The sequence below is a fragment of the Eutrigla gurnardus genome, assembly GCF_963514095.1.
Source record: "Eutrigla gurnardus genome assembly, chromosome: 7".
In the NCBI taxonomy this organism is placed as follows: domain Eukaryota; kingdom Metazoa; phylum Chordata; class Actinopteri; order Perciformes; family Triglidae; genus Eutrigla; species Eutrigla gurnardus.
Window position 1 is genome coordinate 7448294 of NC_139921.1, and position 27463 is coordinate 7475756.

Sequence of the window (27463 nt, forward strand, 5' to 3'; positions counted from 1 at the left end):
ACATATTATTGTTGGTCTTAAAAAATGAATCTTTTACTAAATCAGGAATACATTTAAGGGCGCAGGTGCCTCTAGTTTGTTATGAAGCCAGAAAGCTTCACAACAACAACAACAACAGTCTGCCATCGTTGAGAGATTGTGTTTCAGTTGGTGACATTTGTAATCTCAGTTTTTGGAGAGGAGGGAGGCGAGCTTAGTTGGCTTCACTCTATAAAAGCAACACACTGTGCCAAGTCACACAGTTAGGATCTCACCATTTAAGCCCACCAATTGAGTTAGTAAAATACAAAACGTTTTATTATAATCATATACTGTATCTATCCTGTAGTGTAACCAGGCAGCAACCTCACATTCTGAAAAGTGAAGTCATTGCATCACAACTGCATATTGATGCACTTTACCTTTATTTCAGAACAGTATTGGTAAGATGGGGATCTGAATGGGATTTTTCTTGTGGGGTCAGATATGTCTATAACAGCAAGTTCAAGACATCTTCATGGCTTGGTTTAGGTGGTTTCCTTGATTCACGCTCACTGTGCAGTTATGAAATTGACTATATTCCTAACAGTGTACAGAAAATGTCTAATGCATGTTGGTGTGTGCGCAGGTTGGCTTGTTTTCAATAATGTTGCTGATATTGTTCCAAAGCTAATGTCACCTATCCTTTTGGAAAGCTAAAAATTAACTCTCCTTCTTAAGATGTGTTCACACCAAACGCAAAGCATATTTCCGCCTTACGTTACTCTTCTTGCATGAGTTTGATCGCAAGATCAGTTGTGTTCATTTGGAATCAGTTGAGTTTATTTATGTTATTATACCTCGATGTAATCCATAACAAGGTTTCATCACAGGACTGAAATAACCACTATTTCTGCTTTGTTGTGAAGTCCCAGATACGCTGAGTAATCAAACACCATCCTGTCTGATCGTTTAACATCATAATGTATATATATGGTATGCTAACATTCAACTCTTAAAATAACATCATTTAGACATATGGCAGGGACCTTGTTGTTTGTAACTTTGTACCACAGACAGTCTCTGGTTTCTCCACGTAGTCTGGTCTGGTCTCTGGACTAATAGCTACTATCTAGACCTTGATTTTGGCGTATTTGCGTCATTTGCATTGCGTCATTACCACCAAATGGAGTAAATGTGTGTTTTTGCTATGACTTTAAAGGCTCATGCGTACAAAATCAGTATGGACATAGTTCTGTTCAGTCATTTTACAAATGTAAATTACTATCGTTGAGCTCTGGGTGATCAAATACCTACAACATATTTTGTCTCCATTTCTGATTCACTGACGACAGGAGAAGAATCTCAATGCTGATGGGCTTTCACGTCACACACATCTTTATATAGAGTATAAATAAGTGTGTTTGCATTGACTTTGTATGCAATAGAACTGCATGCGTTTGGTGCGAACGTACCTTAAGAGAGTATTACGAGTCATGTCCATACTATAGTACATTTGTTATTAATTGGAATTGAGGTTTGTATTTACAAAACAATACAAACATTTGGATCTATTGCTATAGATTCAGTGTACCTGCATAGGCACCATACAAGATGTGTAAGACTAGCATATAAGGCTTATTATAGGTTGTGTCTCATTCACTGCTCCCTTGTCACTATCCAAGAAGTTTGAAAACACTTTGTGACACTACTACGGTCATTTTCCCTACACCGTTAATTACTTAACTGCTGACGTACGATTACAATGGTAGCTGGTGGACTATCCATAATAAATACCAACATAATTTGTTGTTATAAATACAAATTGTAAGTTATTTTAGTTCCCCTGTTAAGCATTGAAGCTGCGTATATTTCTAGTGCTTTTATTGTGAAAGGTAAGAATGAAAGGAGCTGTATAGCTGCCGTTGTCAATTTGGAGGCAATACGTATATTCCTTAATTAATAAATAAATACAAAGTGCTTTGTGTCCAGCTTGTTGTGATGCTCTGCTCACATTAAAATATATTGTTTTCATGGATTTCTCTCAGTCAATACATACAAAACATAATGTTTCCTTGTTTCAGCACACAGCATGATAGTATTCTACTTTTCAAGGTGAATTGTGGGATACTTTAGTCCACTATATAGGGTAATTCTTGCTATACATTCGGACATTAAGATTGACATTGAGAACTCACTATAGTCCACTACATGGTGAGCAGTGAGGGATTTGGGACACCGCCATAGAGATTGAAGAGTCCCCCTTTCACTGAGTCTCTGGTTTCACCTGGAATGGAGGATGATGTCACCCTTGAGACCACACTCACTTTCACCTATAAATACCAAAGCTGATAGCCTGGATGCTCTAAATATGTTTGCCCTTGAACCAAGTGGACCAAGTTTTCCCAATAAGCTACGTTTTCATGTTCGTATGTCAGCTTGCAGAATATCTGCAATTGCTTCAAAAGTCTTAAAAGTGTAATATCTAATTAACTAATTATATTAGTGTTTAAATGTAATTTTTAGACAGCTTGGGTTTTCTGGTGAGAAGTCACCTAGATTGTTGTTTATGTAGATCGAAAATGTAGTCTTAGCTTTTCAAAATTGCATTTTTTTTTTACATTTTGAGGCACATGAGTGTTAAACGAGATCAATACTCCTTATATCTGTTCATTATATATGGCTTCAACCAGCAGCGGCTTAGCGTAGCTTAGCATAAAGAATGGAAGTGGGGAGAAACAGCCAGCGCTGTCAGAACCAGGCCAGAACAAAGTGACCTTTGACTGATTAAATAGTCTGTCTATTTGCTCCTGGGGAGAAGAGTCACACAGCAGCTATTCAACTATTTACACCCAGCCAAGTTGTTGTAGTAGTAGCTTATAACAATTGTTTATTATCATTGTTATTGTTCTCAGTCACTTGTTTAGGTTAAGACAATAAAACTACTGTACGTAGTTAGCTTAGGTTAAGTGTTCAAAGTGTTTTTTTAAATCACTTTGTTAGTCTACAGTCACTCTTTACAGTGGATCTGGACAATCTCAAGTGTTTTTACTTTAGCAATTCATACCGTAATATAATAACAAAATAAATATATAAACCATGGGTGAATGAGCTGCTGTCTGTAGACTAGAGGCAAATAGTGTGATAGCTCCATGTATTAATGTGTAACAACATTTCCACAAGCCGTTTCCCTTTTGAACGTGTACACAAAGTTCCCTTGGAAAACTAACTTATTCAGGCCTGTGAATCAGTAATTAGACACTGAGCTGAAAACACAACCATCAGTGTCGGTGAACATTTTTATTTTAAATATTCCTTAAAACTGTATCATATTCGTCAGCTGTTCTGTTCTGTAATGATAATGAACTTCTCTCTTCTTCAGTCAGTGACAGCTGTTTCAAGAACTTGGCTGAGGACAGGAGTGGAGTGAACCTGAAGGACCTGGTCCATGATCCTTCACTGTGAGTCTACACACACATTGTGTTATGGAGTCGGATCAATCGCTAGTTTAAGTCTTCTTCAATACAGCATGATGCTCATTTAGTAAATTATCGTCCCGCATAGAGCCAAATAGGCTATAGTGCATCCCTGTATGTTGGGATTGACAGGTCGCTACCATCGCTACCAATGCAATTAGCTACTAAGATTACTTTAACTCTTAGCTGTAAAGTTGATCTTGAATTATGGAAGCTAACTTTATTAATGGCTTCACACCAGCAGTCAGATTGATCCAGAGGCAGTAAGGTTGCTGCTCGGGGTGCCGCTCTGCCGCCTGTGGTCGTCATATCCACCTGTTGCTGCTCCGCAGTCCAATTATGGTCACTTCCTTCACTGTTTGTAAAAATCCAAGATGGCAATGGCCAAAATCCAAGATGGCAGCGACCAAAATGGCGAACTTGATCCTTCAAAACCGTAGTCCACAAACCAATGGGTGACGTCACAGCGACTACATCCACTTATTATATCCACTTGTTATAATCAGCCTTTCTAAGATCATATTACGGCTAGCAAGCTAAATATCCTAGATTGTCTATTAGCATTATGTAGCTAACACTAGCTCATCACTAATGTATTAGGAATTCATAACTCAGAAGCTACTTACACCGCCACCAGATGCCATGTTGAGGTTGACCTCTGATCTCTGGGCAGCTGATTGTAAGTTGGATACCCATCCTCCTGTTCATAACGGCAGACAACGCAGATCTAACACTACCAAATTAAATAAAATCATCCCCTTTAATCCACGCTTACATGATTGGATGAAATGGACGGAGATATCTGTTTGGCTACAAATAGTTCCCTGTTGATTGCGTTTGTGATTGGAGTTCACAGATGGCAATCAGTACATGAATGCAGGTTCAACACACTGTAATAAAAATGGAACAACATCCAAATTATTATTTAAAACAAGAAATACTTGTGTATCAGAAATATATATTTGTGAACGTTGTTTTTTATAAGTGGATTTTCTTACATACATACATTAATCACTACGAGTCTGTTAACTGTAAATCAAAAAATACATGTGTGTATCCTTCTCTGTGCATTCATTAATTTTGAGACTGATCTGAATCTGTAGTTGTCTGCACACACACATATACACACATGCCTGTACACACTTACTCTAATCATTGTCACCTCCTGCAGGCTAGGAGGAGTCATAGCAGCCTACAAGATCGTTCCAGATGAGATTGATGAAATCAAGGTACGTGTCTTTGCTTTGAGCTCAATCCCATCACTCACTTTATTGCTGGACACACTTTCCCACTGGCACTCAAAAATTGTTCAATCTGTGTTAGAAGAAGAAACACTTGAACACTGAATGCAAACAGTGGCCAGTTCCCCCTCACATACTTCCTCACAAGTCTTATCTGTCCATCATCCAACACTTAGCTGGTCATGATTCCTCATTGCAGTGCTTTTCCAGCCACTCAATGCTTGTTGTTTGAATATGAGTGGATCCCTGTGGGGGAATTAGACCTGGCAGGGATTGTTTTGCTCAATGACATTTGAGCAGGACAGCTGTTTGTCATTAAATGAGTTTAATGAAAGTTTCAAGTGTGTTCATCCATTGCAGCTGCCTGCTGTAGTAAACTGTGTTTACATGTGTACAGGAAACTCTTTTGGAGTGGTGCGATGAACAGCAGCTGAATCTCATCCTCACGACTGGAGGGACTGGCTTTGCACCACGAGATGTTACACCTGAGGTACAAACACGGAGCCACCGACTGTAAAAGTTGAATTAAAGTGAAAAGCAATACTGTGGTTACACTTGTCTTTTCAATGCGACCGGCCTGATCGGATAGTGATCAGATATATTTAATGGTTAAAGCAGTGGCTGTACAACGCTGGATTCATATATTTCATATCCTATACATTCTTCACAATAAAAGCCCCTCCCTACAGTATTAGCAAACTCGTTTTATTGAAGAATAGCCACGAACAAAGTTCTGTTGATTTGGTAATAAAAACATTTCATACGTCACAATAAAAGACCATTATTTTTGCTGCTTACTTTTGCTGCCTCTAGTATTAGTAGACTTGTTTTATTGAAGAATAGCCACTAACAAATCTCTGTTAACTTGGTAATAAACACATTTCAAACACTACACATTCTTCACAATTGTGAAGCTTATTATTCCTCCCTGCAGTACTAGTACTTCTTTTATTGAAGAATACCACACTGAGATCCAAACAAGCCAGGCCATCTCGGCATGTGGTCTGGCTGAGCGGATCCCAATGTGAGCACGATCTGATCTCAGAGCACACAGGCTAACGGTTAATGCGTCCTGGCGTGACTGCATGATAAAAGTCCCATTAAAAAGTCAAGTGGAACCACGGCCTGTGATTAAGATGAAGTAAATATACTGCTTTGAGGGTGTATTCCAGATAACGAGTTTTTGGATTGTGTGAACTAGCAGAGAGCTGGTGTTTGTGTTGTAGGCCACCAGAGAAGTGATCGAGCGAGAGGCTCCGGGGATGGCTCTCGCCATGCTGATGGGATCACTCAACGTTACACCACTTGGCATGCTGTCCAGGTGACGACTTCATATTTTCACTACCATGTTCAGCGTCAGTGAGTCAGACATGCTGTCTACACCAGGATGTGCAGTCGTAATCTGCTAATCTGTTTTATTCTAACCAGATTAGTCCGTCTGGTATCCTCTCCTGATCTAATCTGTTTTATCCTGCGTCTTCTCCCCAGGCCAGTGTGTGGTATCCGTGGCAAAACTCTGATCATCAACCTGCCAGGGAGCAAGAAGGGCTCTCAGGTGGGATTCTGTGCTTACTCTGAACCTCCTTACTCATGTAATGTACATCTCCCTGTTAGTTGTTACGAGAGTCTCACATGTAGCTCTACAAAACTGACATTGTTATTTTTTTAACTATGAAATGTAATGTAATTTGAAATGGGATTTGCATACCGATTTCTTAAGGACTTAATACTCAAAGACTTGCAAAAGCATTGCTTGTCACAACCATAGAAGTAGAACAGAAGTAGAAGGGACGTTCCACTCCAAATCAATGCAGCTGGATGGTCAGAAAGGTTGGGTCAAAAATATGTACAACTTTTACCCAGGAGCCTTAATATAATCAACACTTCTGTTGCCTTTTTGTTTGCTGTTGTAATAGAGTGCTGCAGTAACGTGTCCTAAAGCCTGGGAATGAGTCAGCGTCTAAATGTAGAACAGATTATATCTATGGTCACTGCTTTTGTGTTTTTTTTTATTTGTTTTTGGTTAGATGCCTAAAATAACGTCTGTGCTTAAGCTGTAATGGAAAATGCATTTTTAACATACAACTTGTTTTTAACAATATATACTGAAAAAATTACCAAAAAATCACCTTTTTGTATTTTTATATCAAAAGCCAATGTTTTATGCTTGCTGGAAAACAAAATATGACGTGTGCTTACATCAGCTAGTACGAACAAATTTCAACCAATTATATCATGAGATTGATCTCTCAATCAATCTGCAACTTTTAACAGAACAGAGTTGCAGGGAAGATAAGCTTTTGAATGATCAAATCAACATTATGTCCTGCCTCCTCTCCTGTTTAAAGGGAAATATGACACCATATGGTAGATAGATACTCCGGAAGTGTAGTTTGATCTCAACTTTAAGAGATTTTATCATTTGGTTCTATGATATAAAATACATCAGTAATTATCTCTGTAGCACAAGAAGCTAAATGAGAGATCACGCTGACTAGTCCGCCTTTACGCTGTCATTGTGTATACTCACGCTTATGTGATGTTAGCTTTTTGTCGAGGGAACCAGTGCGTATTGACTTCTGGGATTGGTCCACAAAAATCCGCCTGTTGCAGCAGGCTAACTGTATCCATCCATCCATCCATCCATTGTCTACCGCTTATCCTGTATTCAGGGTCACGGGGCTAACTGTATAATTAAATTCAATTGTATTTATAGTGTCGTATCACAACAGAAGTTTTCTCAGGACACTTAATACATTGAAAATGTATTAACTCTGAAAATCATGAGCATATTCTTGTCCTGCTCAAAGTCCCAACATCACCAGAGTTACAGCGGCAGTGGCGAGAAAAAACGGCCTTAATAGGCTTTTAGGCAGAAATCTCGTGCAGCCCAGGCCCTTGGGTTCCACCTGCATTTGGTGTTGGTGGTAGTAGCATTAACAGTAGTGGTAGTATTAACAGAAGCAATATAAACTTCGGCGTGTAGCACCCCAATTTATGGAACCAAAAGCTATTCAGATTTTTTTAAAAAAGCAGGCAGCTATTTTCATTGAAAAACTCCCCAAAAGAACTGTATGCTCTCAGCGGTCATCAAAACTGATCACTATATGACCGAACACAGATGACCGAACACAAGTCAGATCGTATGGAGCTATTACAATCAATCCCATATAATGCTCCAGGAGGTAGAGCAGATGGCTGGTGACCGTAAGATTGCCGGTTCGATCCCCGGCTCCTCCTAGCTGAGTACCTGGTGTCCCTGAGCAAGACACCTCACCCTAATTGCTCCTGACGAGCTGGCTGTCGCCCTGCTTGGATGACTCTGCCGTCGCTGCGTGAATGGGTGAATGTCAGTCATTGATGTAAAGCGCTTTGGAGAAAAGTGCTATATAAATGAGGCCATTTACCATATTAGTCCGTGCTCTAGAGTTTAACTTCTGCGTTGTTTTCTCCAGGAGTGTTTTCAGTTCATCCTGCCCGCTCTTCCCCACGCCATCGACCTCCTGCGTGACGCCACAGTCAGGGTTAAATCCACGCATGCCGCCCTGGAGCAGCTGCCCTCCCCTTCCCCTCTGCTGGCCAACACGCACATTGACACTCACATCAACATGCACACCATGGAGCGCGGCACCCAGTGTGAGGAAGAGGAGGATGAGGAGGAGGAGGAGGAGGAGGACAGGAGGAGAGCTCGACATGTGCACAACCACCACCATCACCAGCATGGTTCCTCTCACATCACCGCAGCTGCTATCGCTGCCAAGGTAAACCAGGCGACCGGAGACCCATGACCTGCTGCTGCTGGAAACGTGATAGATGGAACTTTAATGATCCGTGTGGCGAAATTGGGTCATTGCAGCAGCAGGGTACTGTACGACCAGCCTGGCCTCCTAAAAGTTACGCTCCCACATAATGAAACTGCATTCTGAATTAAGTTTAGAGGTGAACATGACTTTTTGGGGGTTTCAAACCATTCGGTCTGTGGGGAAAAAACATTTCCTTACGTAATTCAGAGTGCAATTTACTTGTATGGTAATGCCATTTTGTAGGAGACAGGGTTGGTACTACAGACAACTGCTGCTCAAATGCTATAGGCTGCCTCAAGACCACAATAATAATCATGAAAAATACAAAAAATAGGCAGCTTCAGAAAATCATTAACATTCTTCTCAGAACATTGAAACTTTTCTGGGTGGAACTTTAACTTAATGTTAAGTTTGAACATTGATATTGAGACCCTGTTTACGACTGGTATTCAAATCTGTATCTGAATATCTTATCTGGATGAATATCTTATTGGAATATTGCCGACACCCCCCCACCCCCCACACACTTCCTTGATGGAGGAAAAATAAGTAAAGCCCATACTGCAGCATCACTTAGGAACAGGGGTCCAGTGGTTGCAAAGGACATTTTTGCTGTTGTAAAATTTCTGCCGTAATATATTATTACGCGTCCTTTTCATTTTTGAAAGATAATAAGACATTTTAAACGTTTTAAACTTGGTCGTCTCCGATTCTAATCCAATTCACTTCTAGTTAAATACAGCGACACCCCCTCACGGTCCATTAGCTGCCCGTTCTGCTGTTTGCAGAAAACCAATCCGGTGTTCAAACACGGGCTCTGTAAATGGGGAAAGTAGCTCAGACTGAGGCACTAGGGCTGTACCCAATATTTTCTACATTCGATGCTTCTATTGGTGTTTTTGAATGTCTGTTAATACAGATTCAAGCTTCTCTGCTTTGCCAGAACACCAGTAAATATGGATTGAAGCAGAGTCTTTCGTTCGATAAAAACATGTTGTGAGTTTTGGAAATGATAACATTATCTTTTTCCAATACATGCAGCCTTTTGGACTGAGGACTGAAATTGGCACAAACCACTTGGAGTTAAGAATGAACTGCTTGGAATTTGGAGGTGAAATGGCACTTTGACCTTGCAAAAAAACACATTTGGGGTCATAACTCAAGAATTGATATGCTAATTATGACAATTTCATACAAATGTCTAAAAGGATAAAATGATGAAGTGATGACATTTTGAACCGACATAGCTGTAAACATACAACTACAGGGCGGTAATTCTAGTTAATAATTAATATGCAGCTTATAGATTATGCCTTCATAAGGGCATGCAGAGGAACTGACTGGAATTATTAAAACTCTAGAAAGTGTGATTTTCTGATCCTGCAAGCAGTCGCTTCACTGGGAGGAAATCTGGCAGCAGTGGCACCAGTCTAGCAATCTTCTCCACTTGGCTCTGATTTCTTTCTTACAGTATAAGTAAGTCTAGTTTTCAAAGACAATTTACCCCTGAAGGCCTTCAAATGCGTCCAACTTCACTTGACGATGATGTTGACAAGCTTCTTCCACATGGCTAATATGTTTGTGTAAGTGCATGAGGATGCACACAGATTCCTGCCAGTGGTTTCACACTATTCCAATTCTCTAGAGGTTACATGCAAAGATATACAGTAATATGCCCGGAAAAATACGGAAGCAGAAGACTGCAAGCTAGTAAATATGGATGTAAACCATACAGGATTCAAAAAACAAAAACAAAAAAACCCATTTAGAGTCGCATAGACCAGCAGAGTATGCTTTAGGGCGGGGCTACCATGTGATTGACAGGTCGCTACGACAGCATCGTTACCAAGGCTACCATCGCTACCAATTCAGTTAGCTACTAAGATGACCTTAACACTTAGCTGTAAAGTTGACCTTGAATTATGAAGCTAACTTTGTTAGCAGCATCACACCAGAATCCACATGGATCCAGATCCAGTAGGGTCGCTGCTCCGGGTGTCGCTCTGCCGCTTGTGTTCATCAGATCCACCCGTCGCTCCTCCACAGTCCAAATATGGTCACTTCTGTTCTCTGGTTGCAAAAATTCCAAGATGGCGACGGCCAAAATGCTGAACTAGAGACTTCACAGCCGTAGACCACAAACCGGTGAATGATCCACAACGCAGACCCATGATCACATGTCATCATCCAGATAGTGTATCAAGATACAGATGACCTACTCTCACAAGCCAGTTCCAAACACTTGATTGATAAATGTCGTCGATAAAGCCAAGGGCAACATAGCTGGTAAGAATCATAAGGATCCAAATGTTGGTTAATATGTGGAGGTGGTCCGTGGCGCAGCTATCACGTGAAAAATGTCAACTTTTTGTGACGTCATTCCAGATTGAAGCACCCCATTTCATCTCATTCACCTGTCTGTCTCTGGGGACACGTGTCTTTCTGCCTGTGTGTTTGTGCGTGTCCGTGTGTGTGTCTGTGTGTCTGTGTGTCCATCAGACAAGTCATGCTGTGGTCATGGCTAAGGGCGCCCCCTATCTGCCCGGCAACACACCCGCCCCGCCCACTCATTTCACCTGCTCCTGCACCCATGACCAGCAGGTGAGACCCTCACACACGGCCTCCTCTCCTCTCATTGGTCAGTTCATCTTGTCTTTCAGGTACACACAGCTGGCCTTGTTCTTCATATGTAGATAACCAGCATGTCATGGTCACAATCCTCTGATCAGCTCACAGTCAATCATCGTTCTCTGCTCATGTTGCCTATATTTCTTTTGTCTTCCAGGAAGCTAGATATGAAATTTAGCTGGCCAACAGCCTGGATTAGTTTTACCAGTTGTATAAAACGGGGCCCTGAACTAAAATCTTGGGTGATGCTGGTGGTTTAAAAAGCATCAGTTTGTAGGTGTGATGGCTATTTACTTTACAACCTGGAAAAAAAAGCTTTTAAGCATCTTAAGAATAATTGGACAAATATTATTCTGTCCATTTTAGCATTCCATAAAAACAAGTAGTAAAACAACTGAAGCTAATTTTTGATTAAGCATTAAGTGTGTCAGTGTGTGTTTGTCTGTGTGTCTGTGTGTGTGCGCGTGTGTGTCTGTGTGTGTGTGTGTGTGTGTGTGTGTGTGTGTGTAGATCCCGGACTCTATCATTTCTCGAGGTGTTCAGGTGCTTCCTCGAGATTCGGCCTCTTTAAGCTCCACCCCTTCCGAGTCACCACGGGCAACACAGGCGACCTCCCGCCTTTCCACAGCCTCATGCCCGACACCCAAGGTACACACTCCCTTTCATATACACACACACGCACGCACACACACACACACACACACACACACACACACACACACACACACACACACACACACACACACAAATGATCACTAAGAAACAAATCAAATCAACCGTAAAAATATATAAAAACATGTTGCACGTTGCATGAAATTTAAAATGTCGTATTTATGCTTTGATTCATAGATTATGACAAGAATATATGTATTGAACTGCTGATAGCAAAAGCTATCTCAGCAGTTTTCAATAAAAAAACACTAATGGACAGTTCTTGCATGATTAGAGTTTTACTTATTCCTTGATCCCCCAATTTCCTGTACGTTCTTTTCTGCTGTTTTCATCACTGATTATGGCAAACTGCCAGTAAAGGCGAAGCTAAGATCACTTACCAAACAGTTTAAGTTAAACGTGAATCCCAATCCTGTGTCAATTTTTCTTCCACGTGAGTATATTAATATATAAAAAGTTAGTAGTCGGGACGTAGCTCGGCCTCTCACTCACGACGGTCGGGACTCGTGTGCTGTTTGGAATTGAATGGGAGTGAATGAGACTGTCAGCAAAACTGAAACATAAATATCTTCAGTTGTGGTACATTCACATAACATCTGTCCCAATTAATATCGAGGGGGAGCATTTCTGAATAAAAAGTCCAAATTTGTTGGAATTGTCTTCAAAGTGATTTTTAATTGATAATAGTGGCCTTTATTTACCTCAAATACACCAAGAGATCCAGGCCTTTATTTACACATGTTTTTTAGGCCTTTATTCCTAATTTCCCCCTGTTCTGCAAGTACTGGACATTTTTTCATAATTTTTATCATATTAATAATAATAATTGACTCCTTATTGTGACATTAAATATACTGTGTATATGTTTAAATTGGAAACATGTGCAGGATATGTTGACTTTCATTGACAATAAACTTAAAATCTATGAAAAAACTAGATATGATTCCAATTGATTAGTGAAATAAAACTTTATTTTTGACCAAAGAGAAAGTGAGAGTAGGTTTAAATCTGGTTTTATTTACCTTTTTCAATTTGTATTCAATGGTAAGAACAGTTTTTAACATTGCAATCAAGACAAAGAAACAACTCTCGAAAAATATGCTACATGTGTTTTAATAATAAAATAATAAAAACTATGGGAAAAGTAGAGAAAGTAAAATGTCATCACAGGTTTTACAAACTGTTTTGATATCGCTGTGTTGGAGAGGAACTTCCATAGCAGATATGGACAACGAGCCGGCAGATATATCTGGTATGTGATTTAAGAAAGACAATTGGACGTATCAGTCAAACCCCAAACAGATTCCTGATTTAGTTTCTGATAATCCTGTGTTGTTCTGTCACGGCATTAGATGCACTCCTGCTGGCTTTGAACGTCACAGCCATCATGTGATTTGTGTTTCCATGTCCTGTGTATTAGACGTTAATAGATGGATCAACACTAAAGCCAGACTGTCTTGTATTTAAATGATCCCTTCCACATATTTGAATCAAACAATGACCAAATATAGAACATCTGTCTGTCTCTCTGCAGGTTCAGTCACGATGTGGAAGTAATGAGAATATTCTGAGAGCCAGTAAGTTCTGTGTGTGTGTGTGTGTCTCATTAACATGCCGGCCTTGCAACAGTAACTTGCATCACCGTGGAAAGTCTTTAAACTTCATAGTGTTGTTGTGTATAGAAGCATATTTACCACTTACTCACAACTTTTCTCTTTAATTGTGTGTGTGTGTGTGTGTGTGTGTGTGTGTGTGTGTGTGTGTGTGTGTGTGTGTGTGTGTGTGTGTGTGTGTGTGTGTGTGTGTGTGTGTGTGTGTGTGTGTGTGTGTGTGTGTGTGTGTGTGTGTGTGTGTGTGTGTGTGTGTGTAGGCCACAGTGCGGTGGACATCAGTAAAGTGGCACGTCGTCATCGCATGTCTCCGTTCCCATTGACGTCAATGGACAAAGCCTTCATCACTGTTCTAGAGATGACACCTATTCTGGGAATTGAAGTCATTAACTACAGAGGTGAGTCTCTCTCTCCCTCTCTCTCTCTCGCTCGCTCGCTCTATGTTGACTGTAGGTATGTGTGTTCAGTTGGACTTGTCTATGCACAAGCATACTTTTACTGTATATATATTTATACATTACATTTTATACTTAAATGTGTCTATTTGATGCACTTTGAGAGCAAAGTTCGGTGATCTTTTAACAATTTAGTGCTCTTACTCACTGGATGTGAAAGCAAGAAGAGTCACACCCACAGTGCATTGTTAACAAGACGGCTCCATGTTTCACGGGTCGGGTGGGTTCCTAACTTTCCTCACACTCGTGGTTGACTGTTGCCCCGTTCCTCCCTGCAGGGAGAGAGGGGGAAGCGAGTACCAAATCCACAAAATAGTTGTAGCACGGCGATGCTGAATATATCGTGCAGCTTATAACTGTATTATCATTGTGTGTTATTGTTAATATTTGCAGTGATTGCACTAAAATGAACTGGTCTTGGGCTTATCTCTTTAGATGGTTTGGGTCGAGTGCTCGCTCAGGACATCTATGCCAAAGACAACCTTCCTCCATTCCCTGCTTCCGTTAAAGATGGCTACGCTGTACGAGGTGAGACCACCAACACCATCTATTGCTATACAACCTCAGTTAAACAATCAGTGCCATTAAAGTTGACACCAGTTGGCATCAAATTTATTACAGAGCAAATTCTTCCCATGGTGCTCTGTATATGAACTGTCCTCTTGGCTGAATCCTTTAAAAAAAAATAGTCACGGTCTAATTTTATAGAGAGCTTCCTGACTTAATTTCTCAGACCCACCAAGAGGAAACTTGGGTGGATGATTGGCTGTGACCTTAGCCCAGTCAACTCACGGTATTAAAAGCACACCTTCAGCTAAAATGACCGGAGACCCCTCTCATCCAGCCCACCACCTGCTCCACAGGTCCACATTAACCAACAACACTCAGCCTATGCTTGATTTTGTTTTTGATATATACTTTCATGCTGAGTTGTTTGAATGTAGATGGCCCTTCCCATATACTGATGAGGTCTGCAGGCACTAGACTAAAACTGAACTTGAGCCTGTTGGGCTACTTGGTATGCTGGGGAACTGAACTGTTTACATCACATATATTCACGTTCTTGCTTTTTGTGTTCTGTTTCTTCGGCACCAGATTGAGTGATGATACTGTAGCAAAACAATTACCGCCGACTCTGCATGTGTCAGTAATAATGTCTTATCTTGTATTTCCGTAATTAACTTAATGAACATCATTATCATTGACCTGCAGCTGCTGACGGCCCGGGAGATCGCTTCATCATGGGGGAATCACAGGCTGGACAGCAGGTCAGCTTTAATACACGAACACTATAGTAACGTCACAGTCGTGAATAACACAACCTTGTAATGTTGAATCAAGTTCTACATGGTTCGTTCAAACTTCATAACAGCCTGGTTACACTTAAAGGATGCACTTAACAACTCACTCTTCTTTTCCTCTTCCTTATTTTAAATTTGCTTCCATTTTGGCTTTGTTTAAATTGTTCTTATAAGAGTTAATAAGGTTGAGGACATTTAAAGAGGAGCCATTATGAAGAAAAGTGGATTCCCTAATTGAAATGAATGAATTGTTTCTCCATTGAAAATTGTGGAAGACGTTAGATAATGAAAAAACAGGCAGGAGGAATGGATTTAGAGGCAGATGGCTATTTTTTACAGTTGAGTTTGTGTGTGCAGCCCACCCATACAGTGATGCCAGGTCAGGTGATGAGGGTGACGACCGGGGCTCCGATACCTTGTGGAGCTGATGCTGTGGTCCAAGTAGAAGATACGGAGCTGCTGAGGGAGTCTGAGGATGTAAGTACACGAGTCAGGGCGTTACCTTGGATACGGTCTAGTTTTACACTATGTGTGGTGTTATTGACAGCCCGGCTTATTTCAGGGCACAGAGGAGCTGGAGGTGAGGATTATGGTGCAGGCCCGGCCTGGACAGGACATCAGGTAAAAACAAATCACAGCACGGTACAGAACAGAGTGGAGGCTACATACTGTTAGGGCTGACCCCCGTGGTTGCATTAGACTTTCTCATTGTTATGTTGATAGACAGCATTGTAAAACAATCTGTCATAATCTATTATTACCTGTCATTGAGGTTTTCAGGTTTTAATTACATAAAAACATAGCCGAGGCATATTTAAATCCAAAGCACTTTTTTGTCAAATTCAGAGAATATCTCCTCAGACTGAGCCACCAGCTGAACCCAATATCACTTGTTTATACATTCAAAGCTTCCAATTCCTGTTAATAGAGCTGTGAGCCTCCCCTTATGGGAGAGTAAACTGTTTGGGACCAAAGTGAAAAAGCTTTTTGAAGAGGTTAAACAGCAACAAATATGGATTTAGGCAGGATATTTCATGAGATTAAAAGATGTTGCTGAATTTCTAAAATTAGTTCCACCGGCGCCTCTCATGGCAGCTGCAGCGTCCCTTTTACTCTATATGTGTTTGTGTGTGTTTTTAAACCATTTTTAAGCCTATGGAACACGTTTATACATATTATAGGTATTTATAAGGGCATGGAGAGAAAACAAGACAGAGTGCAATAACCTTTCATGTCAACACAACCAAAGTGGATTGATTTTTTTGCTATTGTCCTCAGACAACTTCTCATGCCTGTTTTGATTTAGTTCTGAAGGCTGAATCGGCACTTTTCTGCCACACTGGAGACTGGACTTACCAGACTCTCTGAATGTGGGATTTACTGATCCTGCAAGCACTCGCTTCATCGGGAGGAAATCCTGCAGTCCTCCTTCTGCACCAGTGTTGCATCCGCTTTGGCTCCAGTCTGTCAACATGACAGACGGCCTTAAGAACTTTCCGGCATTTAAAAAAAAAAAAGGATAATATTCTGAAAACACGACCTCTGGGAGACCATGAACAGTCGGCTTCAGAAAGGCTAAATATCAATAAGGCAACTGATGTACGTTACCCAATACCCAATATAGTGGACTCGAAGTATCCTGCAATTCATCTGGAACAGAAGAATACAACCAATGGTCAATAACCGAACTCGATATACCATCATGCATTGCGCTGAAGGAAAAATGACAGACAGAGGAGGGTAGAGAGCACAACTGAGAAAATAAGCATTGCATCATAACATACAGTCACAAAGTATTGTGAATGTATTTATTAATTTGGGAAAATACTCCTCGGCGTATGGCGCTCCTTTTGTTCTTACCTTTCACAATAAAAGCCCTAAAGATATACGCAGCATAGCATAGCACTGTTTACCAGGGGAACTGGTACAAACAAAACAAAATAGCTTACAATATGTATTTTTGTTTAAATTATGTTTTTACACAGTCCTCTATGTTGAACTCCCTGGATAGGGAGTCAGTTAATCATGAGTGTAACGTGTTTGTGTTTCTGCACAGGCCAATAGGTCATGACATCAGGCGAGGCGAGTGTGTGTTGTCTAAAGGGACACACATGGGCCCGTCAGAGATCGGCCTGCTGGCTACAGTGGGAGTGACCGAGGTCAGCGTGCACAAGTTCCCTGTGGTGGCTGTCATGTCCACTGGAAACGAGGTATGAACAAAGATGAGAATGCACATTTTCTTGTGATCTTTGTATTTAGAGTGTTGTGTTTTGTACTGAATGAAGGGTTCATGTTCACATAAAAGGTGTAGGGTTTACAGCATATGACATCAAACATGGACACGTCCACTGCCAGCAGAGAGGCATATTTTATAAACTATAATATTAGACAAAAACAAAGTTAAACACATAATCCAGACTAAAAACAACATAGTTTAAACTGACAAATGCAGGAAGGACAGCTGGTAATTATATAAATGAACAGACTTCTAATATCACTGCCCATCTAGAGCTCCATAGATCTGACTATTATTACATTTGTGTATTATGTTAAGTTAATGAACTGCTTAGATGTGTTGTTACAATATAGAAGAATAGAAGAGACTTAAAGCATTCTCTTGGGAACCAGAGCAGGTCAGATCTGCAGCATCAGTTACCCCGGGGATCTGTATGGTAACAAGTGAACCACCGTCGTAGGACTGAACATACAGAGTTAAACCTGATGTTACCTCGCTAACTCCAAATCAGTACAGGATGTTGAATTCCCTGTGTGTGTGTGTGTGTGTGTGTGTGTGTGTGTGTGTGTGTGTGTGTGTGTGTGTGTGTGTGTGTGTGTAGCTGTTAAATCCAGAGGATGACCTCCATCCAGGGAAAATCAGAGACTCCAACCGCTCCACTCTGCTGTCCACCATCCAGGAACACGGATATCCCACCATCAACCTGGGCATCGTTGGAGACAAGTAGGAGCATTTTAGGTTTATGTAAAACCATGACATTTAGTTTGGAGGCACAAGCGTTGCACTGAGAGTTTTGCCATCAGTCCTTTTGACAAGAAAACATAATCAACTCAGGAAATATATGTAAAAGTATGCATTAAAAAACAAAACAACTTATAGTGTGCTATAATAATCTCTGCCTTTTGAATTTGTTCCCATTACAGTTTCCAGTCTGTGCATTTAAAGGCAGCCTGAAATCTAGCCTAAAACTGAACTGAAATACTGCTAATAAACTACTGGTGATGTACTTTTCACTGGTTTCAACCACCTTGTAGTCAAACTGTGCTTTTGTCACAGCTATGGTACGTAGAAAGAGTTAATGTCTGGAAATGTAGGAAAACACTTCTGAAGATATGGCATGTCAAAAAGATAGAGGCTACAAATTCAAAGACATTTGTTTACAAAGAAACTTAAAAGAATATTCAAAAGTGGGCATTTTCTTTAATTGAGTAACCAACCATTTGTTGATTAACTTAATGAAATAGAGACAAACTTTAAATATCGCTATTTGTCAAAATGTAGAAACACTTCTTTTTATCAGATGGCAGCCTCCAGTTCTGAAAAGTGATGCCCTGTTGAAGCACCTTAAACCTGCATTCTCTCTACTGGCCATCAGGGGGCGACTCCTCTGGTTGTAAAAATAAGTCTGCATGGAAGTCTATGAGGAAATGGTCCTACTTCTCTCTTTAATTAATTATCTCAGTAAACATGAGTTTATGGACTCAATTTAGTTAGCTTTAGTCTAGTTTCAAGTCTTCTTCAACACAGCATGATGTTCATTTAGTAAATGATGGTCCATTTAGAGTCAGACAGACCATAAAGCAGGGTTTTCTTGAGGGGGGGGACTACCATGTGATTGACAGGTCATTACCACGGTGTCACTACCGTCGCTACCAATGCAGTTAAATACTACAAATAAACACTTAGCTGGAAAGTTGACCTTGAATTATGAAGCTAATTGTTAGCAGCTTCACACCAGAATCCACATGGATCCAGATCCAGTAAGGTTGCTGCTCGGAGTGCCACTCTGCCATCCACCTCATTAGATCCACCCGTCGCTCCTCAGTCCAAATATGGTCACTCCCTTTCACTGGTTGCACAAAACCCAAGATGGCAACAGGCAAAATACCAAACTCAAGGCTTCAAAACCGAAGTCCGCAAACCAACAGTTAATATCACGTTGACTACGTCCACTACTTATTTACGGAGTAGCTCCATCCAGGAAGTCGTTAGCTGAGTGTGTCACGTTTGTGTTTGCAGCCCTGATGACTTGCTGTCAGCTCTCCATGAGGGAATCAGTCGTGCTGATGTCATCATCACTTCAGGGGGTGTGTCCATGGGAGAGAAGGTAACCTCTGACCTTTGACCCATCTCCTCTAATTCACTAAATAATTCACTGACATTTGAAGTGGATTTTCTGATCTTTAACTCTCATCAACTTTTTTTCACAATATATTTGTCAGCCTACTGTTTCTCCTCCAGGTACTCCAGCACCGTCTCATACTGCTGTTGTTCTCCATCTGTCTGTGTCTTATCTATCAGGACTACCTAAAACAGGTGCTGGATATTGACCTTCATGCTCAAATCCACTTTGGAAGAGTCTTTATGAAGCCAGGGTGAGATGGGGGTAATTAAAATGGGGGAAAGATCATTATATATGCATACTTTTGTTATTGATGCCTGGTGAGACATAAAATGAAATCACTCACTGTTCATGTTATTCATACTGCTGCTTGTGATGCTGCTACAGTGATAGAGAGCTGCAGGGATGATGCTTTTTTGCAGGCCATCCCCAGAAGTTAGCAATGCATTGGTTCCCTTAACATAAAGCCAAATAAACTGCAATCTACAGTATAGTCGTATCACTTCACATCATCTCAGCCTTTTTTAAGATGCAGAAAAATGTCAAAATTCACAAGAGGGGTATTTACTGACTTATTTTATATTGTAGAATAACATCTCTTACATTTGTGTTAACCAGTGGCCTTATTTCAGGCATATCTGTGAAGGGTCTCAGTCATCCAGGTCATTCTAGAAAGCTTTGTCATAGGCAACTGGACTTGTTTCGGTTCTCCTCTCATCCACGAGGCTTCTCTGGTGGGGAGTTCAGGTATTTGACCTCTTGTAGGATGAGAAGGACCTAAAACCATTCCAGTCGCTTACAACGAAGCTGTCAAGGGTTATGCATCTAAGAAACCATTCAAAACCCCTTTGACTTAGAGACAAGGAACCTGGAAGTGTTTAAATGCTGACTCATTTTCAGGATTTAGGGCTCATCCCTGCAGCACTACCACGACTCTACTACTACAACTATTATTAGTGCTTCTTCTTCTACTGCTGCTTTTGGTACTCTCACTCCTATCTCTGTTATTACTACTGTTTGTACTTTAACTTCTACTAACCCCATGGTCACTATTCCTTTCCACTTCTTCTACAAGTATTAGGCCTAATGTTAATGCTACGAGTGTTACTGTTACTACTACTGCTATTTTTACTACTACTTACATGGTACTGCTATTACTACTGTTACTGCTGTTGGTATTATTGATGCTACCACGTACTCTGATACTGTTATGGTAACTAAAGGATAAACGATGACCTGTGGGTTTCTGTCCCTCAGTCTTCCTACTACCTTTGCCACAGTTGACATTGATGGAGCACGGAAACTCATCTTTGCTCTGCCAGGTAATATATGAGTGTTAGAGTGAGTGGGAGTGTTGTTTGGGCGTCCTGTAAGTGTGTATCTCCTTGTTGTCCGATTCCCTGGACCATATCTGACACCCCACTTCTTTGCCCTAATGGTCTATTTAGTCTTTGGCTCAACGCCCACTAAGATTATTCATCTGAAGGCGTGTGCCATTTGCTGTAAGTAACCGTCACCTTGGCACCAGTAGGCATGGTGATATGAACGTTGTTAATATCACCATTATCCTGGCCAAAATAACTGCACTCCACATAAAAACTCCACAGTGACACCAAAACCTTCTGGTATCAGTTAACCTTTCTTTTTTTCTTTTTTAGAAACAAATATTTTTATTGCGTCTTTCTTTAGTGGAAAAACAATCAAATTAAGTAGGAGTTAAGGACACAATGTAGCACATAAGATGTAAAACTTTTTTTTAGCATACCGTGGTCCTGGGCACGTGTGTGTGAAACAGCTGAACACATGCCTATACACCGCTACCGTCGCACACAGTGGGGGTTTTGAAAAGTTTCCATCATTCTATGCTCAGCTGCCTGTTACACTAATAGACATCTGCTTGTCACTACACCACCTCACATCAATATAGCATCATAGAAAGCAAAACATCAGTTTTTACGACTTTTTTCTAAATAGCCATGGTATACCATAATGCACTGATGGAATCAACTTTCCCGATGTGTATATTATTGTTTATATTTTGGTTGAAAGTGTCAAGAACGACTTTCTGGCCTGCCTTCGTACTTGGCCGTGCCATTCAGACGATTGGGATCGACGGATTCAGATTTCGGAGCATTGAGATGCTAACCGTACCCGAGTACACATGAACCATACTCGAGTGGACCAGGTTTTAATCAAGCCAACTGGACTTAAATTAACATTTGCATAAGCCGGACTTGTGTCAGTCCAGTCTATAAATGGGCGTTCAAACCCTGTCTTGTGTGTCTGTACTAGTTGTCCTTGTCCTTGGTGTGTATGGTTTGTTTATGGTACTGTTGGATGATATATTGCTGATTTACTGGTTATTTAATAGTTAGTGAAATCAGGTATTGATCCGTCAGTAGCTTTCACGTCCAATAACAAGAAGGTAACTCTTGTTTTATTCAAACAGTCTCCATCCTGGACTGTGTGCATAAAATCTACCTCCCTCTCCCTTTCAAGACAGTTCTTCCCATTTTGCCCTGGACTCTGTAGCTCTTGATCAATTCCTGGCATTCAATACATTCAGACCTAATGCTGTCAGTTTGTGTTTGATAGCATATCACTCAAAAAACATCTAATGTTTGCAATTTTCACCATATTACGACTAAGAGTCCAGCTTTGCATTGCGTAGTGACATTTGACATCCATAGCACACACTTCATGAGCTTTACAGACGGATGAATTTCTATGGAGGCCTGGATGCACCTTTCCATGATTGAAGTTTGATCTAATTGCTTGTTATCTGGAATGTTGATGCGCGTTGATGCTAGAAAATATCACCGTGTTGTAACCTGATGTGTCGAGATGCCATTTATTTGTGGGCTTGCATAGTAAACAATTGGTGCTGCTGTTCTGACGTGATCTGTTTCTGATGTGTGTTGCCCTTTGAGGCCGGTTTATACTTCTACGTTGAATTGTAGATCGTAGTCTACGCCATAGCCTGACTTGGGCTACCTTGGGATTGACAGGTTGCTGCCACTCTACCGTTGCTACCATGCTGCCAAAGCAACTAGCTACTAAGATGACTTTAAAACTTACCTGTAAAGATGACCTTGAATTTTGACGCTAACTTTATTAACAGCTTTACACCAGAAGCCAGATGGATGTAGATGCAGTCAGGTTGCTCCTCGGGTGCCACTCTGCCACCAGTCGCTCAGCAGTCCAAATATGGTCACTTCCGTTCATGGGTTGCTAAAACATCGATTGATTGACAAAAATGGTGCATCGCCATGACTACGTCCACTTCTTATATACAGACTGTTTGAAACGCGTAATGCTATACTGTTCCCTGTTTTTTTATATCTAGAAACTTACATTATGTGTATCTATATGAATTCCCCAGTGTTCTGGGTGCTTACTACCTTAACTGTATTGCACAGTGAAGCTTGGTTTAGAAGTATGCTTTAGTTTCATCTTTTTCCCACCCTCCTCAAAACACCAATTTAACCAACCAACACTTAATTTTGTTACAATGCAAAGATTAGATGGGTTATAAATGAGCAGAACTGTCCTTTGAAGAGCTGCTAGCAACACAACATCAACATTTTGAATTTCTGCGTAAGAGTTTGGCTTTATAAAGCTGCTGTAGTCCCCCAGTCTCTCGTTGACTAAAGCACAACCGTCCTTCTAGGTTGTGCTCTTTAAAACTGTATTTTTCAGCGCTAGATGTCAGTATGTTGCCATGGTAATGTAAAGGGATCCTACAGTACAGTATGTCCTGTGGCCTTAAGTCTGGGTCCTTGTGATTTGGAGTGTGTTGGTCTTTGCTCCAGTCTGGCACTGTACATGTATTGCTATTGTTATTAAAGGAAACTTCAACTTCAGAGTGACTGGGCCCTCCCTGCTGGAGGCCGTAGCTCCGAGCGAGACCGAGGCCAGACAACCACTAACCCCTGCACCTAGAGGAAGTAGGTCCTGAAACTGAACCCACAAGTACCCATAAATGACCTCTGACTGTACAGATCCCCTTTCATCCTGCTTGGAAGAAAGACGTCCGAAATTTCCTTTTAGCCCAAACAGTGCAAGATATTGGGGCTAAAACATGCCACAAGTCATGGGTATTGCAGTGGACATTAGCGATGAACCAAAGATTTAAGTGCACTATTTTAGTGTTTCTGATTACGCATTTGGACAGTGCATATTTAGAGGCTAACTTATTGTTGCTTGAAACTAAATGAGAGATGAGGGAGTGGAAGCACGCGATCCCAGGAATCCCAGGAATTTGACCAATTTACAAATCCTATTTATCTTGATCAACATTAGAAAGAACATAACATAAACTTCGTATGTGGTTTGAACTGTGAACTTTGTGTGATCTGTCTGTAGAGAAAAGCCTCATGGAAGTTTTATTTGACATTTTTTCATTGTATAAACCAATGTTATTTGTTTGGAATTTTAAAAGTCACTCTACTAAACTGAGTCGGATTCCATGTTCGCGTTTAGAGGCTGCTGGTTCAGGCCTTCGGTAATATCCAACATTAGATAAGTAGTAATAAAGTCCATGATCACTTAACAGTGAAAGTTAAAGAACATTTCTGTATTTGTACGTGAGCATTTCAAACATTGTACACTGTGAATTGAACGCTTAATGTGCAAAATGCAAATAATTTTCGGAAGAGGACGGTTAGTGCTAGAACAATAGATGACACTGCCGGGCCAAAAGGAAGTTGTTACCGTTGTGCTGCTTTGTTTCTCTGCCGACTCAGAGAGTTGTATCCATATGGGGGGATGTAAAGGGCTTATGTATTTTCTGTAGAGATTTTGTATGTATCAGCCTTCTTGGTTTGCACCCAGAACAGAATGGAGAACTAGTTTTTCTTGTTTTCACAAATGGCAAATAGTTTGGATGTGATTCTGGGATTAAACCCTACTTTGCATTTCTGTTCTTTGACACGATCCGGGTGTTATAGTGACAGGCAAAAGGTAAAAGTCCAGGAATTCCATTTGCTTATTCTGTGTTCACACCAAAGGTTAAGCAAATTTTTCGACGAGTGCTATTGCATATAAAGTCTTTGCAAAGAAACGAAAAGAAGCAAATTTGCTCCAGATGGGATGCGCTAGTACTTCATAGTAGTACAGACACCAGACCAGACTGTGTAGAAATGATAGACTGTGGTTCAAACAATGACTTTGTATTATGAGTGTTGATAGAGCAGCTACAATATTAGCATAGCCTACCACCCATCAGTCCAAACTCCATTCAGAAAATAAGCATTTTAAAAGTTGTTTGCTTGTCGTCTTGCAGACCGACCTAAAACACATGACTTCAGACTTTTTACAAATCCTCGTCATTATGTAGGTAGTCCACTCCTCTCTGGCACATCTAGTGTGAGTGATGCAAATTAACACCAATGATCCTCTGGTCTTACTTGCGTGAATAAAGCAAGGCGATTTTGGTGAACACACCTTTGGTCAGTTACTGTTCCACTTTGTGAAAACCAGACAGTGAAATGACCTTCAACAATCCAGAGGAATTTAGTCCGAACCTTGAGCCAACTTAAATAGACTCACCCTGCATCCAAAACCCTATCATCCATATTATCACAAGTAAAGCTTGACCTCAAGCCTCAAATTAACTCAACAAATCCTTTCTCACTTTAGATCCTAGCATCCAACCTTAAATGACCCCAAGAGGTCACAAACCCTGACCTCAGTTAATAGTGCACTGATGCCAAATGAAGGCGTCTTTAGTCCAAACCTATCACCTTCTTTGTTCATGCATATTCTCGATTGCCCAGCTTTTTGTCCTGGTCCATGTCCCTGGTCCTTGTCCTGGTCAAGGGTCAGGGGTCAGGGGTCAGTCACTTGTGTCACTACCTGCTTATCCAGAACTCATTTCATGCTGCCTTGACATTACAGTAAAATAAGTCAAAATGGTTGGCACCATGGGATGCAAGTCTGCCAACAACCTTTTTGTTATCGTAATGATTAAGATGTGTGTGACATTTTTCTTTTTTATTTCTTTTTATATTTCAGTTCATTGCAACATTCTGTGGTCGTCTTTTGAAGTTTAAAAATGCTCATGTGCAGCCAGACTTCTATTGTGGTTTTGTTGGACACGTACTCCAGTCAACTTTTCTGATGGCAAGTTTTGGTGCAAGCTGGTTATGACTATAACATGAAGATACATTTAGAGTGTGTACATGCACAGGTGTGTCCGGGTTACGCTGGTGTAAAGAGATATTAGCAGATAAAACACACACGCAGAGTAATCAGTGCAAGTCATGGATTAGATATTAGTGTACGTATACAGTAGACGCTGGGCTGTGTGTGCGCCAATATAAACCATATCTGTCATCTATTGGTGATCTAACTTTGTATTCAGGGGTTTGCAGGTAACCATAGTAACCCGATATTGTCTTGTTTTCCAGGTAACCCAGTGTCTGCAGTGGTGACATGTAACCTGTTTGTGATTCCTGCTCTGAGGAAGATGCAAGGCATTCTGGACCCGAGACCTACAATTATTAAAGCTAGGGTAACACTCGTGTGCACACACACACACACACACACACACACACACACACACACACACACACACACACACTTTCTGTCCCAAATGAAAAATCCACAGTTCTAAAAAAAAAATGAACCCATCAGCCAAACAGAAACCTACAGACAGTTCTTTCATTTGTCCTCTCTCTCTCTCTCTCTCTCTCTCTCTCTCTCTCTCTCTCTGTGTGTGTGTGTGTGTGTGTCTGTGTGTGTGTCTGTGTGTGTCTGTGTGTGTGTCTGTGTGTCTTTCAGCTTTCCTGTGACGTGAAGCTGGATCCCAGACCAGAGTACCACCGCTGTATTCTCACCTGGCATCACCAAGAGCCGCTGCCCTGGGCACAAAGCACAGGTACATATAGGCGGTTTCTGTAGAGCATTAAAACCATGAATTCCTAAGTTATATGCTGTGTATGTTAGAACTAAATAAACCAGTGAGTACGTACGACTGTTAAAATGATCCAACCTAAAAAACAGTGTTTTTCACTAAACAGGATGTTCAGTTCTATGACGCAATACAAGTATTGTTAAAGTGATGTCAGTATGTTTCAGTGCCATTTTAAGAGTTTTAAACACATTTTGATGATAATCAGAATAATATTTTGAGTCAGAATGATTTTGGCCATGAAATCTGGCAGCGTGTGCCTCGGTCAGCAGACAGGCAGGCAGTCTGTCCAATCATGTCTTTGATTCAGGCCAAATGAAATGATTTGACAGTCCTGCAACAACAATAGATCCCAGATTTGGTCAGAACATTTGATTTATTGATTTCTTTCATGATGTGAAAAAAATAACTTCCTTCCTGCTGCACTCAGTCGACCCCACACACCCAAAACAGACAATTATACATTCCCTCATTCACTTACAATCACAATATCAATGTACACCACTGGGAAATATATTTCCTATATCCTATTTCATATGTGCAATGATGTGATCCATGATTATACTTACCTAAAACCTAAATATATATATATATATATACTTAATATTTATAATAATACTTGTTTTCATTTACTTATTATATCCTTACTGTTACTTACAGTTACTTCCCCACTGTGGGACTCATCAAGGATTATCTTATTTTACAACAAAACCTTCGAAGAATATGGCCAACCCTAGCTATTATTTGTATAACAGGGTCAAAACTGTGCCCATGTCCCACATAAACACACATAAAAACTCTCTCTGCAGGCAACCAGGTATCCAGCAGGCTAATGTCAATGCGTAGCGCCAACGGTCTGCTGATGCTGCCTCCTAAAACCGAGCAGTACGTGGAGCTGCGTAAGGGAGAGGTGGTGGACGTCATGGTCATCGGACGGCTATGATGCAGGTACATGATAGATGGTGGACCACCATGGGACCTCATTTTGGAAATATCTATGTCATTGATCCAGTTTGAATTGTGGCATGAATTACACGTATGTTTGTTC

At 40.7% G+C, this 27463-nt stretch overlaps 1 protein-coding gene across 1 annotated transcript in view; it reads left to right on the forward strand.

The window, feature by feature from the left end:
• The window catches only part of gphna (gephyrin a), a 36656-nt gene that overhangs the window by 2096 nt on the left and 7097 nt on the right, over window positions 1-27463 (forward strand). The window contains exons 2-23 of the mRNA XM_084014249.1: window positions 3341-3419; window positions 4606-4663; window positions 5073-5165; window positions 5902-5996; window positions 6164-6230; window positions 8131-8436; window positions 10978-11079; window positions 11617-11754; window positions 13313-13355; window positions 13649-13786; window positions 14279-14371; window positions 15056-15111; window positions 15502-15621; window positions 15707-15765; window positions 17201-17354; window positions 17982-18103; window positions 19400-19487; window positions 19682-19755; window positions 20760-20824; window positions 25913-26016; window positions 26286-26382; window positions 27225-27363. Of these exons, the coding sequence (XP_083870375.1) occupies window positions 3341-3419; window positions 4606-4663; window positions 5073-5165; window positions 5902-5996; window positions 6164-6230; window positions 8131-8436; window positions 10978-11079; window positions 11617-11754; window positions 13313-13355; window positions 13649-13786; window positions 14279-14371; window positions 15056-15111; window positions 15502-15621; window positions 15707-15765; window positions 17201-17354; window positions 17982-18103; window positions 19400-19487; window positions 19682-19755; window positions 20760-20824; window positions 25913-26016; window positions 26286-26382; window positions 27225-27358 (2285 nt within the window). The 3' untranslated portion in view covers window positions 27359-27363. The remainder of the gene's footprint in view (window positions 1-3340; window positions 3420-4605; window positions 4664-5072; window positions 5166-5901; window positions 5997-6163; window positions 6231-8130; window positions 8437-10977; window positions 11080-11616; window positions 11755-13312; window positions 13356-13648; window positions 13787-14278; window positions 14372-15055; window positions 15112-15501; window positions 15622-15706; window positions 15766-17200; window positions 17355-17981; window positions 18104-19399; window positions 19488-19681; window positions 19756-20759; window positions 20825-25912; window positions 26017-26285; window positions 26383-27224; window positions 27364-27463) is intronic.